At 44.3% G+C, this 21,119-nt stretch overlaps 2 protein-coding genes and 2 pseudogenes across 2 annotated transcripts; all 4 read left to right on the top strand.

Annotated features, from left to right (window-relative positions):
• Window positions 1–3,403: 3,403 nt before the first annotated feature.
• Window positions 3,404–4,772, top strand: LOC114937968 (uncharacterized). Its single transcript, XM_085487554.1, has 2 exons — window positions 3,404–4,702; window positions 4,758–4,772. The coding sequence occupies exons 1-2, from the start codon at window positions 3,404–3,406 to the stop codon at window positions 4,770–4,772; spliced, it is 1,314 nt and encodes a 437-aa protein (XP_085343680.1).
• A 1,967-nt stretch (window positions 4,773–6,739) lies between these two features.
• Window positions 6,740–7,915, top strand: LOC114939123 (uncharacterized). Its single transcript, XM_085487553.1, has one exon. The coding sequence runs from the start codon at window positions 6,740–6,742 to the stop codon at window positions 7,913–7,915; it is 1,176 nt and encodes a 391-aa protein (XP_085343679.1).
• An 11,414-nt stretch (window positions 7,916–19,329) lies between these two features.
• Window positions 19,330–20,510, top strand: LOC146720977 (small subunit ribosomal RNA; annotated as a pseudogene).
• A 1-nt stretch (window position 20,511) lies between these two features.
• On the top strand, window positions 20,512–21,078 carry LOC146720976 (small subunit ribosomal RNA; annotated as a pseudogene; the record flags this gene model as incomplete).
• Window positions 21,079–21,119: the final 41 nt, after the last annotated feature.

Raw genomic sequence — 21,119 nt, 5'->3', positions numbered from 1 at the left:
ACATTTAAATTATGTATTTAAAATATACTATATGTACTGAAAAAAATAGCAATGTTTAATTGGTCACATATCAACCAAAGCTTTAGTTACTGACACAAAACTTTTTTCTCAGTGTGTTTTATAGATATTATGAAACATAATGTACACACGATATACAAAAATGTATATACATATTATATATACACTAAAGTACATATAAAGTACATATAAACTATACATTTACACTTTACATACATTTGCCATATGTATATATAAAAACATCAAGGAATATACATATTACATACTGTAAGGCATATACAAATTATGTATCTACATTTCACATACATTGCACATACATAAACTGTACGTACATATGAAATACATCAATGAATATACATATTACATATTCTAATGTATATCCAAATCATGTATATGAAATGTATATATTTAGAGATTATAAAATGTATGTATATATGATATACAGAAATGTATATACATATTACATACTGTAAGGTATATACAAATTATGTATTTACATTTCACATACATTGTACATAAATAAACTGTACGTACATATGAAATACATCAATGAATATACATATTACATATTCTAATGTATATCCAAATCATGTTTATGAAATGTATAAACATTCAATATACAGGATATTTTTTTCATATCATGGAAGAAAAATGAATATTCATAGAATATCCAATGTTATATGGGTATATTATTACTAAATTTAGATAATATACACTTTACGTATGTTCACTTTGAACTGGCACCTTGAATAACATATCAGTTACTTTTCGTGATAATTTATTATTACATCGTTTAAATTTTTGAGTACCTTCTTTTGAACATGGCCTGACCTTTTCATTTTTATGATTTTTTTAGGATATTATTATATTAAAATTTCATTTATTTGTGCTAAATTTTCTTTATCCTCATTCTTTCTTTTTAGAGGGGTTTTTATCCCTTTCAATAAATTACATAGCGTCATATGCCCATCTATTTTGCGTATATCTTTTACAGAATTTACTGTTAAGTATGCCGGTACTAAAAATAAAATAAAATAAAATTATAAAATAAAACAAAAAAATTTTAAATTTAAAAAATAAAAATAAAAATAAAGTAAAATAAAAAAATAATTAATATATTTCTAATTATTATTATTATTTTTAATTATTAATATATTTATCTTAATCTTGGATAACTGTCTTAATTTTAGATAACAGTTTAAATCTTATTGTTAGATACAGAGTTGCAACATTGTAAAATAAAGTATATATATTATCTATCTAATATATAGGTTGTTCCAAAATTTGCGGATTTGGAATGTACAGCGTGATTGTTCGTGTCAAAAGAAACAGCTTTTCTCTGGCAAAATTGTGTCTGAGCACTACTTTTTAAATGAGAATGACTTGAAATTAATGCGTGAGCGCTCTTAATTTTGCATGAACCAAGAACTGCGCACAGACGACGTGCGTGGTGCATAAGCGTGTATGCTATTTTATTATTTTGCTAAAGATATTATATCTATGCATATCTAAATTTTTTTTTCAATTCAACTTAAGTACTTCATTAGAAAATATCTCCCAAATGATATTAACGATTAAAAGTAACATATTGTAAATTAAATAATACGTGAATAATTTTAATCCAAGTTTATATTCCAACGTTCTAAAAACTTTTTGGCTCTGAAAAGGGCCGATTAAATGTTTTAAAGCATATATTCAAAATGTAGACTTCTTATCTGTATATATTCTCATGTGTTACGCACTCCGTTCGCGCACCGCTCCTAACTCAATGCGAAATCTAGAACGCTCATTCGTTAGATTAAAGTCATTTTCATTTAAAAAGTAGTGCTCAGACGTAATTTTGTCACAGGAAAAAGTTGTTTCTTTTGGCACGAACAATCACGCTGTATATTCCGAATTCGCGAATTTGGGGACCCTGTATATTATTTATTTAAATATACATATTGTTTGAAACGCATAATAGAAAACTACACGTGTAATAAAATATTATATCTTAAATAGAATATTCTAGAATATTCGCTTCCGATCGCAAATCAACAGGCATATTGTTTTTTATATGTTTTTTTTTGGAAAACATATCGCGACACAAATTATCCTGTCGTACAAAAACACGCTCGAAATATAAACAATTAACGGTGTCGAAACCGTTCCGCCGAATAATTATATTTTATTGAGCATGCGCGGCTTCTCACGGGCGCCTCGTTTCGCCAATAATCATCGTGATCGCCAGCTCGCGCATGCTTTCTAACAGCCGTTGTTCTGTCAATTTTGACAGCGGCCAATTACGCGTAATACGCTCAGGTCACCTCGCGCAACTTTAAAAAGACGCAAAATTATTGGCGCTTCACACGAAGGTGGGTTCCGCTCCAGAAATTATAAAAGAGGAGCTCACACCCCGCTTGTGAGCTTTATCGCTTTTCCGTCGTGAAAACATATCGCAACCGCTTATTAGATACACCGCAAAATTCGTTGTCGACCGCCGCTATTCCGCACTTTGATTTTGATTCCGATTTCACTGTAAAATAATTAAAGTTTTGTAATAAGTTTGTTATAGTATTTTGTCAATACGTGTGTAATATTATTAAAGTCCTTGTTTTACAAAAAAGTGACTCATCCTTTCGTGCAGCGCGATCCTTTGCTCACGCAGCGCGTTCGTGAACATATTTCTGGTCCTTCGAGCCGGATCCGTCGCACCGGCAACCGCAAGTTCGCGAGCGTGACTTCTCGCGTGAGTGACAATAGTGCAGTTTCGTGTGCAGTCATCATGGATGTACCCACGCTGGTTGACTGTCAGCGTGAGCTTCAAGTCCGCATCTCACGTTCTGTGGAGTACTTGAAGAAGCTGGGCAGCTCCAATATCACCGCCAGTGCTATCTCCACACGCACCAGAATTCTGGATCAGCTGTGGACAAAGTTCGAGGCGCAGCATGACCTTATCCGTGCGGCCTTGAAGGAAAGGTTCAGTGAGAGCGAGTACTTTAAATCAGAGTTGCATGCTGATACGGAGAATTTCTACGTGTCACAAAGAAGCATACTAGACAGCTACGCTGAACACTATCGTGCAGCAAACGTACCTCCTTCTGCCGACGCCACGTCAAGGTCATCACTGCCGCGTATCAAAGTGCCGCTATTTTCTGGTGCCTACGCCGATTGGCCGTTGTTCCGAGATCTCTTTCTCTCCGTCGTGAGTGGCAATGCGATCTCCAACATCGAGCGCTTTCACCACCTGCGCTCATGTCTGACGGGGCAAGCTGAAAGGTTACTAAGGTCATTGCCTGTCACCAGCGACAATTACGATCGCGCTTGGGCGATTCTGGACAAACACTACAACAACAAAAAGGAATTGATCCGCTCCAACTTCGCCACGTTCATCGCCGTGCCGAAGATGAAGGGAGATACCGCAGAAGAATTGAGACGCATTCACAACGCCGTTACTGCCGCCGTCAATGGCCAGGAGAGCATCGGACGTCCAATCAACACCCACGGAATGGACCTCTTCAACTTCCTGGTCACCGAGCTGTTTGATGCACGCACACGTCTTGAGTGGGAGTCGTCCACGTCAGACTCATCAGAGCCGGCACAAAACGAGGCACTTGTGGACTTTATCAGCCGCCGGATCCTGACGCTCAATGCCGCACGACCGAAGAGCGCCAGCAAACCGCCCGGAGATGCTCCACGGGTAGCCAAGGCACACGTCACGAAGCACCAAGGAACCGAGTCGCCGCACTGTGCACTGTGTCGCGAGAAGCACACCTTGATGACCTGCCGAGATTTCAAGGCCAAGACTGTCAACGACCGCAAGGCATTTGTCGAGAGTAACAGGCTCTGTTACAATTGCTTAGGCAACCATTTTCTCTCTCGCTGCCAGTCAAAAAAGAACTGTCTGACATGCGACGCACGACACCACACGATGTTACACGGAGCACCCACATTGTCAGCGTCAACTGAAGCCACACGCGCCACCACACTGACCGCTACGCTGCAAAATCCAGAGTGCAAGGCCGTTCTTCTTGCAACAGCACGAATAAACGTCGCCGATCGGTACGGATCACCACAAGCCGTACGCGCTTTGATCGACCAATGTTCTGAGGTGTCGATCATTTCGGAGACCTTGGCACAACGTCTTCGCCTTCCTCGAGTCTTAACGGGCCTCTCCATTTTCGGCATCGGAGGGACTCGCTCGGGATCCGCTCGTGGCAAGGTCACGCTGCACGTAACGTCAGACGTGACCAACGCCAAACTCAGCGTGGTGGCCTTTGTGCTGCCCCGCATATTGCTGCAGCAAGGCTCGGTTTCGCGGGAAGAACGCAGCTGGCCTCATCTCAACGGACTCCAACTGGCCGATCCTCGCTTCTTAGACGACGACCCAGCTGAGCTGCTACTGGGAGCCGAGGTCTATTCCTTGATCCTCGAGGAATGCCTCCGCAAGGGTGAATCAAGGATGCCGATCGCTCAGCAAACCAGCCTGGGATGGATCCTTTCTGGCGGCTACGACGCAGCAGCAATCACGGGACATCGCCGCACCTTCCGGTGCACCGCCGATCATGACCTCGCCGACTTCGTTCGACGCTTCTGGGAGCAGGAGAGCGAGCCGATAACTCGGGCTTCACTCACTCCCGACGAGACCACGTGCGAGGAACTCTACGTGCGCACCGTCACGCGCACGCCCACCGGGAGATACATGGTGAGGCTGCCCTTCTCATCGCCGCCGACGACTTTTCAGGATACTCGCCGCCCAGCGGAGCACCTACTGAAAGCCATGGAGACCAAGGGCAGCCGAGATCTTCGATTTGGCGACCTCTATCACGGCTTCATGCAGGAATACGAGGACCTGCAACACATGAAGAAGGTAAATACCTCAACAACAACGGAGAATTTCAGATGCTACTTACCGCATCACGGGGTCCTGAAGGAATCGAGCACGACGACAAAGCTCCGAGTCGTGTTCAACGGCTCTCAGCGCACACGGGCCGGTACTTCGCTCAACTCGCAGCTGCTGACTGGGGCAAACCTTCTGCCAGCGCTCACCGACGTGTTGCTGCGATGGCGTTGGCACCGGTACGTCTTCGTCACCGACATCGAGAAGATGTACCGCCAAATCCTCGTACATCATGAGGACTGCCGTCTCCAAACAATCTTGTGGCGTCACAACAAGACGGACGAGATCGGAGAGTACGAGCTGCAGACGGTGACCTACGGCATGGCGTGTGCACCGTTCCTGGCCATCCGAACTCTGCAACAACTTTGTGCGGACGAGGGAGCGCAGTTTCCTCAAGGTGCCACAGTACTTCGGCTTGATTGCTACGTCGACGACGTGGTCTCCGGCGCGGACAACCTCGACGACGCCGTCAACCTCCAGACGGAGCTGCGCAACCTCTGCATGGCGGGCGGATTTCCACTGAGGAAGTGGGCCTCGAACCATCCAGAGGTCCTCACAGGAGTTCCACAGGAGCATCGGCTGCAGCAAGGACCACATTCCTGGGAAGGAGAGAGCCATTCGACATTGGGCCTGCAATGGCGTCCTCAAGATGACCGGTTTGCCTTCGCAATACATCCTCGGCCAGTCAGCAAATTCACGAAGCGACGAATCCTCTCCGAAACTGCACGCCTATTCGACCCGATGGGCTGGCTCGCACCTGTCGTCATTCGGGCGAAGATCCTAATCCAAAGCACCTGGCTTCAGCAACTTGATTGGGACGCTTCACTGCCGGCCAAGGATGCTCGACATTGGCAACAGCTGTTGGATCAGTTGCCGCTGCTCAGGCACATACGCGTGAATCGCTGGCTCAGCACCGACAACGATCACTCGAGGTTGCAGCTCCACGGTTTTGCTGATGCTTCCGAACGAGGATACGCCGCAGTAGTCTACCTCCGCACCACTGAAAGGGGAAAACCGTCAATTAATCTACTCATGGCGAAATCCAAGGTCGCACCCGTCAAGCAGGTTTCGTTGCCGCGACTTGAGTTGTGCGCTGCTAGCCTACTCACCACGCTCACGCTGCATGTCCGCGACATTCTCGGCTTGGCAACTACTCCAGTATATCTGTGGTCCGATTCCCAGGTCACGCTTCATTGGATCCAGGGACACGCCACTCGCTGGAAAACTTTCGTCGCCAACCGTGTAGCTCATATCCAGACACAGCTCCCGGACGCTCGATGGAGACACGTAGCCGGGAAGAATAATCCTGCAGACTGCGCATCGAGAGGAATTACTCCTGGAGAATTAATCAACCACGCATTATGGTGGACTGGACCTACCTGGTTGGCACTGGACGAGACAGCATGGCCCAACTCAGAGGTCCACATCGCAGAGGATGACCTTCCTGAACAGCGCACCACCAGCCTGATGACCAAGGGCTCCGTCGTCGTCAAACCGGACATCCTTCTTCGGTTCTCTGCGCTTAATCGGCTGCTACGCGTTACGGCTTGGTGTCGTCGATGGCTCAACGTGGCGAGCCGGGAGGTCACACCTAGTTGTCCACTACACCCCGACGAGCTGGACGCCGCCCTACTCCAGTGGCTTTGAGTAGTACAGGCGCTCCACTTCCCGGACGAGATAGCTGCTGCCACCGCAGGACGCTCCGGCCCACCACGCAGTTCACTGATCAAGCTGAATCCGTTCATCGACGACCAAGGTGTACTGCGCGTTGGAGGACGTCTCAAACACGCACTGCTGCCCTACGACGAGAAGCACCCGGTGATCATACCGCCGGCCTCCTGGATGACGCGACTGCTGATCGAGTCCTGCCATCGTCGCTCTCTGCACGGCGGCGTCCAGATGACACTCGGTCTGCTTCGCCTTCGATTCTGGGTACCACGCGGAAGGACCGTCGTCAAGCAGCAACTGCATCGGTGCGTCACTTGCACTCGCTGGCGCGCTGCCACGCCACAGCCTCCAATGGGCCACCTTCCTCGGGACCGAGTGACGCCAACTCGACCTTTCTTGAGCACTGGACTGGACTACGCGGGACCAATTTCCATCCGAACCAGCAAAGGACGCGGACACCGCTCACAGAAAGGATACATCGCGGTCTTCGTCTGCTTTTGGTCGAAGGCCATCCACCTCGAGGTCGTCTCGGATTACAGCTCCGAGGCCTTCATCGCCGCCTTACGCCGCTTCGTCTCTCGCAGAGGACTGTGTACGGACGTCTACAGCGACTGCGGCACAACATTCGTTGGCGCCGATCGCACCCTGCGGGAGCTCTTCAAGGCGTCGACCTCCGAGGGCCTTCACATCGCCCGCGCCGCCAACACTCAAGGGATCCGCTGGCATTTTAATCCGCCAGCGGCCCCTCACTTCGGTGGTCTTTGGGAGGCTGCCGTGAAATCCACGAAATTTCACCTCCGCCGAGTAATCGGCGACACCACGCTCACTTTTGAGGAGCTTAGCACACTCCTCACACAAATCGAGGCGTGTCTTAATTCTCGTCCGTTGCAGGCTCTGTCAGACGATCCAGACGACACTTCAGCACTCACTCCAGGGCACTTCATCATCGGCGCGCCTCTATTAGCTATACCTGAGCCGTCACGGATCGGACAATCATCATCCACGCTGTCACGCTGGCATCACCTGCAGCTGATGCGAGACCATTTTTGGCAGCGGTGGTCGGCTGAGTACGTGCACGGGCTCAACCCCCGCACCAAATGGGTCAAGGCCGAGGCCGCACCTCACGTCGGGGACCTTTGCATCATCCGCTCGGAGCTCACCCCTCCGACTCGATGGCCTCTTGCAAGGATCACGAGACTGCATCCCGGGGACGACGGTGTCGTCCGCGTGGTCTCAGTACGCACCGCCACATCCGAATTCGTACGCCCGATCGTTAAATTGGTCATGCTCCCGGGCGCGGATCGTATTCCGGACACGAATAACGCGGACACGCCGTCCGCCGGCACGTAACACATCACTCATCAACGTTCGACACTCATTCACGAGATTTATCACATCATGCACTGTATCATTTGTCACACCTCATTCTCATCATGCACCACCGCACTTGCAATTGTTCCATAATCACCACACTGCACTACACGTTCGTCATTTCACATCAAACACACACTTGTTACTGTCTCAGCTGATCATCACATTCCACGCGATCACCACGTGTTTCCGCGGCTCAGCTGATCGATTCAAATTACACGCGATCATCACGTGAATCTCGCCGCGCCGGCGCGCCTGCCCCACCATCGATCACTATCGACTTGCGATTCCGCGACCGAAATACCACAAACATGTTGTCACTGCGCGACAAGGCGGGCGGGAATGTTTGAAACGCATAATAGAAAACTACATGTGTAATAAAATATTATATCTTAAATAGAATATTCTAGAATATTCGCTTCCGATCGCAAATCAACAGGCATATCGTTTTTTATATGTTTTTTTTTGGAAAACATATCGCGACACAAATTATCCTGTCGTACAAAAACACGCTCGAAATATAAACAATTAACGGTGTCGAAACCGTTCCGCCGAATAATTATATTTTATTGAGCATGCGCGGCTTCTCACGGGCGCCTCGTTTCGCCAATAATCATCGTGATCGCCAGCTCGCGCATGCTTTCTAACAGCCGTTGTTCTGTCAATTTTGACAGCGGCCAATTACGCGTAATACGCTCAGGTCACCTCGCGCAACTTTAAAAAGACGCAAAATTATTGGCGCTTCACACGAAGGTGGGTTCCGCTCCGGAAATTATAAAAGAGGAGCTCACACCCCGCTTGTGAGCTTTATCGCTTTTCCGTCGTGAAAACATATCGCAACCGCTTATTAGATACACCGCAAAATTCGTTGTCGACCGCCGCTATTCCGCACTTTGATTTTGATTCCGATTTCACTGTAAAATAATTAAAGTTTTGTAATAAGTTTGTTATAGTATTTTGTCAATACGTGTGTGATATTATTAAAGTCCTTGTTTTACAAAAAAGTGACTCATCCTTTCGTGCAGCGCGATCCTTTGCTCACGCAGCGCGTTCGTGAACACATATTATTTATTTAATGCATGAACCAATAAAAACTAAAAAATAAATTATAAAAAATTTGTTGAAAATTGATACGTACGTAAAATTTTCTCTCTTGAAATACACACATCAATATAAATATTTTGTTATAGTATTATATATTTTATTAAATCTTTTTAACTGAAGTAATAAAATATCATTACAATGATATAAAGTTTGTATTTACATATAATATATGTGATATGTATAATATCAGATTAATTATAAAATAAAGAGAGAGAAAATTTTATAAGTATAAGAATAAATTCATGTGAATGTGTGTGTGCGTGTATGCTAACGCATGTGTGGACGTGTGTGTGAATATGAATTCATGTATATGAACATGTATGTGAATATGCGATGTGTATGTGTGTATGCAAACGTGTGAGTATTTGTATGAGTGTACAAGCATGTTGTTTTATAAATTTGCGTGGGTGCATGTGTACAAGCGTGTGTGTTCATATGTGTGGAGTGTGTGGATATGTATGTGGGTATGAATTTGGATATGTATGTGTTTATATGTACATGAAGATGCGGATGTACGTACATGCGTGTGTGTGAAATGATGGGCATATGGGCAGGTGTATGGTTTTGTGAGAGAGAAAATTTTATTTCTTAGTTTGTATTGGTTTATATATATAATTAAAAAAAATTAATATATTTTGATTTATGTAATATTGTATACCTGTATTGCTCATCATTCCAATAATTTCTATTTTGTCACCCTTTCGGATATCCATTTCGTAATAATCATCTTCTACAAAATTAACAATGTGTACTTCTAATTTATAAACACCGTCCGTTAATGATCCGCATCCAATGATTTTATTCAATTTGTTATTATGTATACTGCTTAAATTAGTTTTGATATATCCTTCTAATACTGTAAAAAATATATATATAATACACACACACACACACATACATATACCAATGAAAAACAGGTATATAAGAATATATAATAATGAAATATATAATTTTATATATATTATACAAAGAGATGTTTCTTTATATTTAATATTTCTATTTGTATATGTAACTATTAGAAATATTCTTTTTGTGTATAATATATGAAACCTACAGATGCGATTTGAGGTATTGAATACATCACAAAGTTTAATTTTTTCTGGATCTGAATTTGATGAATTTTCATTGTATTTGCTTAATGTCGAAATTATTGTGTTATTTAAAATTTGTAACTCAAATGGTATATTGCCATTGTTGTATAATGCCACCTTTGGCGGTTTAGCTTGTACACCATCCAAGTATATAATCTATATTGATATATATTTTATTATAATATAATTGTAATTTTGTTTTTTCTTACATATTATATGTATATATGTATATATGTACAATATATATACATATACATACATGCATACATATATATATATATATATACATACATATATATACAAAGTGTGCACAACTATCTTCTAATATTTTTTTTAAATATATTTTTGAAATAAAATAGAATAAAAATCTTAATACGAAAATATCGAAGCTGCAATAGTTTTCGAGTTATAAGTAATCAAAGATTGCCAATAATATCGTTTACACTGTAAAAAATTTTTGTGTAAAATTACACCTATTCCCAGCAAACACAAAGTAACAGTAACATAACATTAATGTTTTAATACTCAACAATGTAACTGTAATGTAATATGCTTTGTACATAACACTTATATTGTTGAATAGGAAATTGATGGAAATATTAATATAAATTTAACGTATAAGACAGGCAATAAGAGCCAAATCGCGGATGACAATGCGTTATCCTAACGAAACTAAATTATTTTTTTCGTTAGAATTAAATACCGGTGCACAAGGCACCAAATTTTACTTGGACACGGCCAAGATTTTTAAAATATGAAATAATCTCATATTTGAGATTTAATTTCAATACTCCTTTAACCCTCCTACGGAGATAAATAAATGAATGCAAGAGAAAAATATAGATCCGAAAGTCGCTGAATCGGGAATCGAACCCGAGACCTTTCGCTTGCCGGGTGACTGCTCTTCCATCTGAGCTATTCAGATTCCTTCGATTCTATACTTTTCTCTGTTATATATATTAATGTTGGTAAACAAACGCCTTTAAGCCAGCGTGTATAAATTAAGAGTTTAGCAAGGCTGAAATTAAGGGGTTATAACACCTTTGCGTAAGAAATTTTTCCTCTTTTTCATTAATTTTTTTCACATCTAAGGAATAGAGTAATCAAAAAACGGGTTTGAGGGTTGATTTTATTATAGTTTCTAGTTATAAAAATTATTTTTTAAATTAAAAAAATCTTTGAAGAATATCCTGTAGATGGCGCCAAAGATGACCCTTTGCGCTATTCCGGTCCAATCGGTGGCCAGGATTCCGGCTTACTGGTATGACATAGAACAAAAATGAAAAGTTTTTCATATTCTCTGATAAATTTTCCATCGAGGTACGTAGGATTTTTGAAAAATATTAATTTTTGTGGAATTTACACTAATTTGAAAAAAAAGTATAAAAATTTTCACTGAAAATCGTTTATAAAATTGGTTCCCAAAAAAAACTAACAATTCTATTAAAAAACGGCTACGTACCTCGATAAACAATTTAATTTAGCGCAGAATAAGCTTTGTTTCAAGTTAATCCGATGTAAATTGTGGGAGCTAAGCTGGCCACCGATTTGAAAAATGGTGTTTTACAGAAATCGCATTTAAAGTTTTGCAACGAGAAAACTTGTAATTATTAGGAGCTCACCGTTAATCTGCAATGCCTGCACCATACAGTTGACCTTCTACATTATATGATATTATATGATAGGAATATACTGTTTTCTGTTGAAATGGTCACAAGAGACATCTACAATATTATACTAAATTCTCAACTACTCGATAGTTGAAGTAGAAAGGCAGAACTCAGAGAGCGCTCCCAGGTTCTCTCCGCGCGCTATGGCTCCGCGTACAAACTTGGCTATTTCGTACATGAAAAAGTTCCAGACCGACTCTAGATGAATAAAATTATATTCTATACATTCCAAAGTATCATTTAAGCAAAAAAAAAAATTTTGAATTTTTTTGACCCTCAAAGGTGTTATAACCCCTTAAATCTCAAATATGAGATTATTTCATATTTTAAAAATCTTGGCCGTGTCCAAGTAAAATTTGGTGCCTTGTGCACCGGTATTTATTTCTAACGAAAAAAATAATTTAGTTTTGTTAGGATAACGCATTGTCATCCGCGATTTGGCTCTTATTGCCTGTCTTATACGTTAAATTTATATTTATATTACAGAGCCTTGCTAAACTCTTAAGGAAATATTAATGTTATACTACTGTTACTTTGTGTTTGCTGGTTATAGTGGGTAATTCTAAGACCAACTATAATAGTTGTAAATTTTAACACGTTTGTAAATTTATAATATGTAATTAATTTTTTAATTTGTAATTAAGCAGATTGCGGTAATAAATTTACAATAAGTATATAATATTCACTATCATCACTATATACCATCTATAATATTACAAAAATTGGATAATTATATAAAATATTTAAAATATTCTATCAATTACGTAATTTTTCATATAAGATTAAATATATTTATACAATAAGAGAATTTTATTTATTATTTTGTGGAATTACATAATTTCTGTAAAATTATATAATTTTTAAAATTTACAGAACTAATCATATAATTTTTTAATTTATTATTTGTGTAAATTTACTTAATTTCTTTACAGTGTAGAAGAGCGTGGTGCGCTCAGGTCTGTAACATGTTGTGACGACCCGATTAGCCGTCACTAGTCGCCCGCGCTCATGTAAACGGCCCCTTTCGGGGCCACCACACGAACACGTTGGGAATCCGCCTTTTCGCCCCCACCCGTCACTCGGCCCCCTCCAAGCTAGTCTTAGAGTGGGGTGGCCGACGGGTATAAAGAGCGGCGCAGCCGAGACTTCGGCACCAGTCCCGTCCTGGTCCCTCGAGCGTACTCAGGGATCACTCCTCAACTCCCACACTCCAAGTCACCCCGGCCGACGAGCGTTCTCGTCGTGCAGGCCGAACGTCCTCGGTCACCGGGTCCTGTCCGTAAATCACCCCGGCCGACGAGCGTTCTCGTCGTGCAGGCCGAGCGTCCTCGGTCACCGGGTCCTGTCCGTAAATCACCCCGGCCGACGAGCGTTCTCGTCGTGCAGGCCGAGCGTCCTCGGTCACCGGGTCCTGTCCGTAAATCACCCCGGCCGACGAGCGTTCTCGTCGTGCAGGCCGAGCGTCCTCGGTCACCGGGTCCTGTCCGTAAATCACCCCGGCCGACGAGCGTTCTCGTCGTGCAGGCCGAGCGTCCTCGGTCACCGGGTCCTGTCCGTAAATCACCCCGGCCGACGAGCGTTCTCGTCATGCAGGCCGAGCGTCCTCGGTCACCGGGTCCTGTCCGGAAATCACTCCGGCCGACGAGCGTTCTCGTCATGCAGGCCGAGCGTCCTCGGTCACCGGGTCCTACCTGAAAGTCACCGGCGCCCGACGGAGCTCGCCCTTCTCAGGGCGCCCGTACGCGTGTCCGCGTTGGAAACTTTAGCAATAAGACGTGTCCGCGTCCGTATAATCTGGTCGCGTCTCGTCCGTAATATTTCTATCCGTCAATCCTAGCAATAAGTCGTGTCCGCGTCCGTATAATCTGGTCGCGTCTCGTCCGTAATATTTCTATCTGTCAATCCTAGCAATAAGTCGTGTCCGCGTCCGTATCATCTGGTCGCGTTTCGTCCGATTATACTGTGCTGTGTATAATGGTTTGAATCACGGGAGAACCACAGGAAGGTGGCCCCGAATAAACTCTACTTTTACCAGAGCAACCGTGTGTCATTGTAAATCTGAGTCTTCTTTCTTCCCGAATCCTGGCACCGGCGAGCCGATCCGTGGCGTCGGGAAAGGTGCTTCGTTACATGGCGCCCGAACAGGGACCCGACTCGACCGTCTGAGACTCCGGTTTGCAATCCACATGCTTGGGTGGATCTACCGCCTAGATAATGAGGAAGCCGTCTGATACTTCGCCAACCGCGATCTAGACCCAGAAGGGAGATTAATCGACCTCCGCCGCCGCATAAGAGACCACGTAATGGCCAATCAGCCAAACACCGGAGCGGCCGAAACGCTCCACGCGCCGCTTAGCCGCGAAGAACGTTACCGGAGTGCACGCGGAACCCCCGAACCACCCGAAGCCGACCCGGCTAAGGCCCTCAACCAGATACGCAAATGGGGCTGCCATTTTGATGGTAAGGACCCCCTCGCTTTCCTCGAGCATCTGGAGGAACTCAGTGTGGCCTATGGTCTGGAAGACCACAATCTTCTCACCGGTCTGTCCGAGCTGTTAAAGGGCGACGCCCTTCTGTGGTGGAGAAACACCAGAGAACAGTGGTCCACATGGGCCGGGTTCCGAAAGGATTTCTTGGCCCAGTATCTATCACCCGGGTACAAACGACAATTACGACGGGAAATACAAGGCCGGCGACAGAAGCCAGGAGAGGCGTTTACGCGATACGCTACCGCCGTACAGACAATGATGCGTCGGGCTGGCGGCTACACTAGCCAGGAACGGCTCGAGCAATTATACGAAAACGCCGACCCGGAACTCCAGCTATACGTTCGATTGGACGAACTGCACTCCGTTTCCGCGCTATGCAGTCGTGCCGCCGAGTGGGAGGAAATCCACCGGCGTCGCCAAGAACAACGCCGTGAAACATCACGGTCCACCGAGGCGAATCTTGCCGCCACTACATATGACCGTGCGAGTTGCTGTTGGCGATGCAAACAGCGAGGGCACACACGACTCGACTGTCGCCGCCCAGCACGGAAGTTCTGCTCGCAGTGCGGAAAGGATGGCGTCCTAACGCGAGACTGCCACCCTCCGACGGAAAACGACCGGCGGGTCGGAAACGAGGCGGCCATCGCCCGACCCGCGTCCAGATAGAGTACACACCGCGGCCGCATTTACCAGTCCAGATTCACCGATTCTATACCTGGGCACTTCTCGATTCCGGATCCGAGGTATCGTTTGTGAATGCCGCCATGGCCAAACGCCTGTCTGGCCGCGGCCTCCAGATCCAGCCGTCCGAAGAACCGGTCAACTTAGCCGACGGTTCCAAGGCACCCACCTCCGGTTTGATCCGCTTCGCCATCCGAGTCGGCCCTCGCTCTGTCCGCCACCGCTTCCAGGTCCTGGATGACCTCAGCAGCGAGGTACTAATCGGAGTCGACCTATGGGCTCGGTTACGCATTACGCTGCCGCCTCCTCCATCCAACCGACCAGGGAGGACGGCTCCAGCCCAGGTGGCGTCTGTCCACGGCAAATTGTCCGCCGGAATCTCCCCACGCTCACCAGAGGAAGACCAGCGTTTCCGGCAGTTCTTGGATACCGAACTCCGGCTATTTGAGTCTGTGCAGGGGCCCACCGATCGCACCAAACACCAGATCAGATTACGGCCTGGGGCCCCAATAAAGCAGAGGTACCGACCCCGTAATCCGGCCATGCAGGCCGTCATTGATAGCGAGGTGAATAAAATGTTGGAAGCCGGAGTGATCGAACCATCCAACAGCGCATGGAGTTCCCCCGTAGTCCTCGTCAAGAAGAAGGATGGAGGAATACTAAAAGTATGTAAAAATTATATACAGATAGATGTATTTTTTATTTATTTACTTTAAATATGAAATTAAGACTTATATCTAATTAAATATTACAGCAAATGCTTTAATCTTGGAAGCTCAATTGTTATGTAAAGCACCTATGTCTGAAAACAACAGTACATAAGACTTTAAACATCTTTTAAATTTCAAAACGTATACAGACAATACAAATGTTTAAAAAACATCATGAAATATCTAAACAACTTATATTTTTTTGATTTTTTATTGTTTAATATAAGTCTATATGTTTTTAATGATCTCATACATAATCATTTTATTAATTATATTTTAAAACAAATTGCAATAATAATTAAAAAATAATTTTATATAAATTATTATATATCATTTAAATATATTTTGTGTTACAGATACAACAGAAAACAATATTACAAATAAAGAATGCACAAACGAAGAAATTAAAGAAAAAGGGTTAGAAATGACAAATAAAGATAGTAAGCACCTTTATAATACATACGTGTATATACAATAATACAATTAAATAATAATAATAATAATAATAATGTTTTAATACTTGTAGAATTTACTAATGAAATGACATTAAAGTTATTAGAGATTGTTGAAACTAAATTTCACCATCTTAATAATTAAATGCATACAAAAAATATGATTTGATATTGCAAGAGAAATGCAAAATAATGGTTATTTAATTCATTATATTGGAACAAAAGCTTCTGACAAATGTCATCAACGTTGGCGTAACTTAGAAAAAATGTATCGTAGACATTGCCAATACATGAAATCTACTGGAACAGGGAAGAAAAAGCCTCCAAAATATTTTGATGAGATGCATGACCTTATCAGAGAGAAACACAACAGTCAACCAGTTAATTTACTGAATTCCCTAGATAATTTTAGTACAACTTCTGATACTTGTAGTAGTAAAATAAGCGAAGTTACAAATAACAATGAAAACTTTCCCAATACAGAAGATATTGCACTAGAAAATAACGTGTCAACGAAGAATACGTCAAAGAAAGAAAAAGATAATTTAAAAATTTTTAATATTTTTGAAAATGTTAAAAAAACAGTAAGACCAAAGAAAGATAATTTAAGCATTGTTTTGAAAAAGTTACACGAACAAGATACACAAATTGAAAATCAACGCTTCGAAAAGTTTCAGAGATCATTTTGCTAAAAGAGCAAAATGGATTAAAAAAAAAAAAACATTAGAACAAGGTAAAGAATGCATAAAGATTATGAAAAGTCTTATTAATTTAGAAGCACACAAGAAATCTAAAAAAAGGAAATATTCCTCTGATTCTGACTCTGCTTAATGTTTAAAACTTAATGCAATACAATTTTTTGATTACATTGATTATTTAGGTTAAGAAAAATATTGGATTTTATTTTTATTTCATTTTATTTTGCCTTGTTCAATATATCAATTTTTTGTTACTTAAACTTCGCAACACACACTTGAAATTTCGAGAAGAACTTGTTAAAACGATAATCAAGATTAAATGTCGCAAAACTTGGAATCTCAGACCAATCGTCTTACTCATTCATTGTTTATCAGCGAAAAATCGTTAACTTTGTATTTTAATATTTGAGTTTTATGTATTGAAGAAGACTGTAGTACAGTCAAAACGTTTACGTTGCATATTGTTTCTCTAATGGAATGAGAATTTAATTATTAATAAATCTTTAGATCTTATGTAATTTTGCTCGTTTAGTTGGCCTACAATATTTATTTCTTTTAATTTCGTCAATTTTATTAAGTTTAAGACTAAATTGATTTTTAAGAAAAGAGAATTTTAAGTTCAAATAACTAAGCTATACAATATAAAAATATAATAATATAAGACAATAATATTAAGTAAACGAGAATAATATATTTAAAAACGCATTTTCTTTTACAATGTTTAATGCAATAATGTAATATTACATAGTTACTTTAGGCATAACAAAGATATAATAAAAAAATAATTATACAGTTGAATGTAAAAATAAATTTATTTTTTTTTTTTTATTGCATTATCTGACTTCGAGAGATCATTCGGTCGTCCGAAGGTGCCGCCCGTCCCGGAGGTGTCGCCGGTCGGCCGTGGTTCCCGGAGGTGTCGCCCGGCCCGGAGGTGCCGCCCGGCCCGGAGGTGCCGCCGGTCGGCCGTGGTTCCCGGAGGTGTCGCCCGGCCCGGAGGTGTCGCCGGTCGGTCGTGGTTCCCGGAGGTGTCGCCCGGCCCGGAGGTGCCGCCCGACCCGGAGGTGCCGCCCGGCCTGGAGGTGCCGCCCGGCCCGGAGTTACCGTCGGTGCTTATACCTTATTGTCCCGGCATTTCGTTTGTTTCCTTCTTAATTAATGCTAATTATCGTTGTTTGACATTCGCCATACGGCTATCGTGATAATATTTTATCGTACAATAAAACTTTTCGATCGTTCGCTCTCCGCGACAATGTCTCGATTGAACGCGCCTTTCGGCGCTCGCGCTCGCATACGGCCGTGCGTAGGACCGTGCGTCGCCGACCGCCTGGCCGGCCGGTTGGGTACTATAAGAGATACGTCGCGCTCGGCGCGTCGAACGAGTCGAGCGAGTCCGGACGAGTCGTAAACGTACTTTCTCGAGTCTCTCGCCACTCCGGCGTGTTTCGACCGCTCTCCGTACCGTCGCCGACCGCTTGGCCGGTCGGTTGGGTACTATAAGAGGGTAGGAGAGATTAATATTGTACGTGTCGCGCTCTCGACGTTGACAAACGAAGAATCGCCCGAACGGGTCGAGAACGGATTTTGTCGAGTCGCGACTCTGACACGGAGAGAACATTTATATAAAATGTTTGATTTGGAAACCACGAATATATAAAATAATATACGATCGTCGCAGAACGCGCCGCCGCCAAGTCTTCTCATACTTGGAGGTTGCGTGTCTCGCGAGAACGTACGTTCGACTCTCGCGTTGTCTCGTATTCCTTTTCGCCGGGGATTACGGTGCGGCTCTTCTCGTTCGTCGCCGAACGCGCGCAAAATTAACGCACACTTATTTATTACGAGCACAGCATTGCCACGAGTCGGTGTCGCAAGACCGAATGGCTCTTATGTGGCGCGCAAGCCTCTAGTGTGTTGGCCGCGCGGTTCCCTCTCGTTTCGTACGCAGCAGCGGAATCGTCGCGCTTACCGAGCATCTACTCCACGGATACGAGTTTGCGGGAAGAGTTGCTTCTTCCCGCTCGCTTTGTACGCCGTAGCGAAATCTTATTGCTGGTCGTGTGCGGTTATACGCGTACGAACCAGACAGAACAGTCCTCGACGTCTAAGCATCGCCATCGTCGATCTAGCGTCAGGGTGAATCGCGCGGTCTCTCGAGACCGCGCATCATAACATTTGGGAGAATAAGAACACGAGTATTTTGATCTTGTGGATTTTTGAACGGAGAGGAGGAGGAAGAAGAGGAGAGGCGGCGGCGTCGGGGGTTTACTCTCGCCTCCGTCGTTCTCTCGTACGCTTTACATAATAGCGTTAAACACAGCAGAGTGTCGCCGGCCGGCTGAGCAAGACCGGCGGCAAATAAAATGGCACATACGAGCGTGTCGCGCGCGCGTCGGTGTTTTGGCATCGAACGCGCGCGCGCGCGAAAAAGAGCTAGCGACGAGTCTTCGGGCTCGCTCGCGAGTTATTCCCTTGCGAGTAACCGAACACGAAGCTCCCTGGTTGATCCTGCCAGTAGTCATATGCTTGTCTCAAAGATTAAGCCATGCATGTCTCAGTGCATGCCGAATTAAGCTGAAACCGCGAATGGCTCATTAAATCAGTTATGGTTCATTAGATTGTACCCACATTTACTTGGATAACTGTGGTAATTCTAGAGCTAATACATGCAAAACAGAGTCCCGACCAGTGATGGAAGGGACGCTTTTATTAGATCAAAACCAATCGGTGGTGGGCGGCTCGCCGTTCGTCCACCGTTTATTTTGGTGACTCTGAATAACTTTGTGCTGATCGCACGGTCCTAGCACCGGCGACGCATCTTTCAAATGTCTGCCTTATCAACTGTCGATGGTAGGTTCTGCGCCTACCATGGTTGTAACGGGTAACGGGGAATCAGGGTTCGATTCCGGAGAGGGAGCCTGAGAAACGGCTACCACATCCAAGGAAGGCAGCAGGCGCGCAAATTACCCACTCCCGGCACGGGGAGGTAGTGACGAAAAATAACGATACGGGACTCATCCGAGGCCCCGTAGTCGGAATGAGTACACTTTAAATCCTTTAACGAGGATCCATTGGAGGGCAAGTCTGGTGCCAGTAGCCGCGGTAATTCCAGCTTCAATAGCGTATATTAAAGTTGTTGCGGTTAAAAAGCTCGTAGTTGAATCTGTGTCGCACACCGTCGGTTCACCGCTCGCGGTGTTTAACTGGCGTGATGTGGGACGTCCTACCGGTGGGCTTAGCCTCGCGAGGGGCGGCCCAACTAATATCCCGTCGCGGTGCTCTTTACTGAGTGTCGAGTCGGGCCGGTACGTTTACTTTGAACAAATTAGAGTGCTTAAAGCAGGCTACCTTCGCCTGAATACTGCGTGCATGGAATAATGGAATAGGACCTCGGTTCTATTTTGTTGGTTTTCGGAACCCCGAGGTAATGATTAATAGGGACAGATGGGGGCATTCGTATTGCGATGTTAGAGGTGAAATTCTTGGATCGTCGCAAGACGGACAGAAGCGAAAGCATTTGCCAAAAATGTTTTCATTAATCAAGAACGAAAGTTAGAGGTTCGAAGGCGATCAGATACCGCCCTAGTTCTAACCATAAACGATGCCAGCTAGCGATCCGCCGAAGTTCCTCCGATGACTCGGCGGGCAGCTTCCGGGAAACCAAAGCTTTTGGGTTCCGGGGGAAGTATGGTTGCAAAGCTGAAACTTAAAGGAATTGACGGAAGGGCACCACCAGGAGTGGAGCCTGCGGCTTAATTTGACTCAACACGGGAAACCTCACCAGGCCCAGACACCGGAAGGATTGACAGATTGATAGCTCTTTCTTGATTCGGTGGGTGGTGGTGCATGGCCGTTCTTAGTTGGTGGAGCGATTTGTCTGGTTAATTCCGATAACGAACGAGACTCTAGCCTGCTAAATAGGCGTACCTTATGGTATCGCGAAGGCCCCCGGCTTCGGCTGGCGGGTTTTTACTACCAACGTACAAACAAATCTTCTTAGAGGGACAGGCGGCTTCTAGCCGCACGAGATTGAGCAATAACAGGTCTGTGATGCCCTTAGATGTTCTGGGCCGCACGCGCGCTACACTGAAGGAATCAGCGTGTGTTCCCTGGCCGAAAGGCCCGGGTAACCCGCTGAACCTCCTTCGTGCTAGGGATTGGGGCTTGCAATTGTTCCCCATGAACGAGGAATTCCCAGTAAGCGCGAGTCATAAGCTCGCGTTGATTACGTCCCTGCTCTTTGTACACACCGCCCGTCGCTACTACCGATTGAATGATTTAGTGAGGT

Source organism: Nylanderia fulva, unplaced genomic scaffold, assembly GCF_048542155.1.
Source record: "Nylanderia fulva isolate GAGA-0341 unplaced genomic scaffold, ASM4854215v1 Scaffold572, whole genome shotgun sequence".
In the NCBI taxonomy this organism is placed as follows: domain Eukaryota; kingdom Metazoa; phylum Arthropoda; class Insecta; order Hymenoptera; family Formicidae; genus Nylanderia; species Nylanderia fulva.
The sequence above is the reverse complement of the archived record's forward strand: the minus strand, read 5'-3'. Positions and strand labels throughout refer to the sequence as shown.

Bases quoted from the DNA above. Each gene is read 5' to 3' on its own strand.
- LOC114937968 (XM_085487554.1), top strand. From the start codon at position 3,404: ATGAAGGGAGATACCGCAGAAGAATTGAGACGCATTCACAACGCCGTT.
- LOC114939123 (XM_085487553.1), top strand. From the start codon at position 6,740: ATGACGCGACTGCTGATCGAGTCCTGCCATCGTCGCTCTCTGCACGGC.